Source organism: Hordeum vulgare, chromosome 6H (assembly GCF_904849725.1).
Source record: "Hordeum vulgare subsp. vulgare chromosome 6H, MorexV3_pseudomolecules_assembly, whole genome shotgun sequence".
Classification (NCBI taxonomy): domain Eukaryota; kingdom Viridiplantae; phylum Streptophyta; class Magnoliopsida; order Poales; family Poaceae; genus Hordeum; species Hordeum vulgare.
This window is the reverse complement of record NC_058523.1, coordinates 10,895,694-10,898,494: the sequence shown is the minus strand read 5'-3', so window position 1 is coordinate 10,898,494 and position 2,801 is coordinate 10,895,694. Positions and strand designations below refer to the sequence as shown.

Sequence of the window (2,801 nt, the reverse complement as noted above, 5' to 3'; positions counted from 1 at the left end):
AAATAGTTTACTGTGTTCATACAGTAAATTACTCTTTTATTCTACCCATACAACATTCGCTCCAGTTCCACTATCATAAGATAATGGAACAAGTGTACAACAAATGTTACAAACAGGGCGCCTCCAACCAGCTGAGTTCAAAGTTCAAACCATAGTTTTAAATAACCGGCTATAGCTCCCGCTATAGCCTTTTCAGCAGGGTGTCGCTAAGTGGTATCATGTACAAATAGACCGCTATAGCTGATTTGAAGGCCTGCTGCTATTTTCCATAGCCCGCTATTTAAAACATTCTTCAAATACACAACTTCAACATAAAGCACACACACGGCCAGTTTAACAGAAAGTCCTATCTTGCAGCACAATACAAGGCTCCAAAAGACAACAAGAAAACGGATGTTACAACATTCGCTCCAATTCCACTACCATAAGATAATGGAACAAGTAAACGACAAATGTTACAAACAGGACGCCTCCAACCTGAGTTCAAAGTTCAAACATACATACCCTCAACAGAAAGTACACACACGGCCAGTTTAACAGAAAGTCACATCTTGCAGCACAATACAAGGCTCCAAAAGACAATAACAAAACAAATGTTAAACATTCGCTCCAGTTCCACTGTCATAAGATAATGGAACAAGTATACAACAAATGTTACAAACAGGGGGCCTCCAACCAGAGTTCAAAGTTCAAACACATACCATCAACAGAAAGTACACACACGGCCAGTTTACCAGAAAGTCCAAAAGACAACAACAAGACGAACATGAGACATGATGATAACTATTACAACAAATGTGACCGAGGGGGGAAGAGCCGCCTGTCTCAGCGTTGCATATATAAAGTAATTGGGAAGATTCAAACCTAGTAGCTTGACTGGTACCGTCATGCACTGGCCATTATGCTGACCGTACATCAGCACCCCCATCACTGTCTAGACGACCAAGAAGTTTGAGCGCCGTCGGGCCTGGTAATCATATAGCAATAGAAAGTATATATGTGAACATTCGAAACAATCATATATATAGGATGCCATAAATCAGTCAACATAATTTGTTATCTTTCAGGGCAATTAAGGAAATTTTTTAATACAAAAACAACATAGCTATGTAAGGACAAGCAATTACCGGCGTAGAAATTTGCGTATGGGTGATACAAATTTTCCATAAAGCTTCCTTTGAGTTTGTTGCATTGCATTGAGTCGAGTCGAACCAGGAAGACATAGACGTCGCCATACTGCACCCAGGGGAATGTGTGCACCGATATAATGATCGCATCCGCATCCTCGGTGTACCCCAGAATAGTCGATTTCCCTGCCTCCATGCTAGATGGCAGAGCAAGCATGCCACGCATGTCATCTGTCTTCCGCAGCACCCATGCCGCGACACCCCGATCACTGACCTTACGGTCCCACATTTGCAAGCTAGGGTATGAGAATACGACGAGTCCAACACCACCATCCTCTCCACTGATGATCCGGCTCCGGCAGCTGTGGATGTTCTCAATGGAAGGCTTGCCGATCACAGCTAGGCTCTTGCTTTCCAAATTGAGCTCCAGTATACCATGGTCACGCTCAGTGAGCCACCAGTAGAGCCTTTTGCCAATGAGTGTGGCGGGAAGATGGCCAACAGCACATGGCCGTGCTGCAGCAATGAGTTGTCCCCACTCGCCGGTCTCCGAGGAGTATACACGGGCCGCGGCAACTCCTGGGCGGCCATTGGCAGAAAAGCCTACCAAGGCCAGCTGAAATGCGCTGGACCGGAGGTGCTCGTCGCCGATCAAAGCTCCATTGGCGTTGTACGCGTGCTCGTCGAAATCCGGGGGGAACGGCACAACGCAGCGGTCGCCAGAGACGGGGTCGAACACCACGAGCTCACACCGTGTCCGGTTGATGACAAGGACGCGGCCATGGCGGCAGCCGAGCACGCCCCAGTGGTCATTTGTGGCGTCGTCGGCGCAGACCTGCAGGGAGAACCTCTCGGCAGGTACGCGATCTGGAGCGTCGAGGGTAGGGATGAAGAGGAGCTTCTTCCCATCCCTCTCGAAGGCCCCCAGCACAGGTGGCCTGCGGTGGTGATCGCGCAAGCAGCTGCGGAAGGCGGCGGATGCAGCGAGGTGACCCCAGGTCTTGGAGACGACGGAGGCGCGCAGGATCGAGGAGGGCTGCGGAGGGAGACGGGCGAGGATCTCGGCGAGGAGGTGGTCGTTGCCCAGTGGCTCCGTCACCGGCGATATGAGACCGGGCGTCGTCTCGTCGTCGCCTCCATCGCTCGCGTGGAGTGGGGACATCGCCAATTTGGAGGAGAAGCGGTAGAGAGGCAAGTACCGGGCCTCCTCCATGGTGTCAGGCTTGGGCGTGGGGCGGGGGCGGGGGTGAAGGAGGCGAGGCGGCGAGATCTGCCGCCGGCGCTGGAGGAGATAATCAGCGCCGCCGTCGATCGTGAGATCTGGGAATTGGGGTTTCAGTAACGGAAATGGAAGACAGGGATGTCACGGGAAAGACTAACCTAGGTTTTTTTTTTTTTGATGGCAGGTACGGCGTTTTTTTTTCTTTTCAAAATAACCACATATATTTCATTAGGCAAACGTATAACAAAAAGTACACATGTGATCATCCCAGGAGACATACGTACATAGACGTCTTGTAATATTGCATCAAAGACTTCCCAAAGAGTAAAACTAGAATTTCACTTTTACGGAATCTTGCGCCACACGAAAACGTCGCCCACCCCACCTTCCTCCTCCTCCAATGTGTTGTTGAAGAAAGAGGGGAACTGCCTTCATATCAAGATCTAGAGGAG

General features: G+C 49.7%; 1 protein-coding gene across 1 annotated transcript; it reads right to left on the bottom strand.

The window, feature by feature from the left end:
• Nucleotides 1-563: 563 nt before the first annotated feature.
• LOC123404294 lies at nucleotides 564-2,454 on the bottom strand. The gene is made up of 2 exons (XM_045098220.1): nucleotides 1,128-2,454; nucleotides 564-967 (listed from the first exon to the last, which is right to left on the bottom strand). The coding sequence occupies exons 1-2, from the start codon at nucleotides 2,338-2,340 to the stop codon at nucleotides 900-902; spliced, it is 1,281 nt and encodes a 426-aa protein (XP_044954155.1). The 5' UTR covers nucleotides 2,341-2,454; the 3' UTR covers nucleotides 564-899.
• Nucleotides 2,455-2,801: the final 347 nt, after the last annotated feature.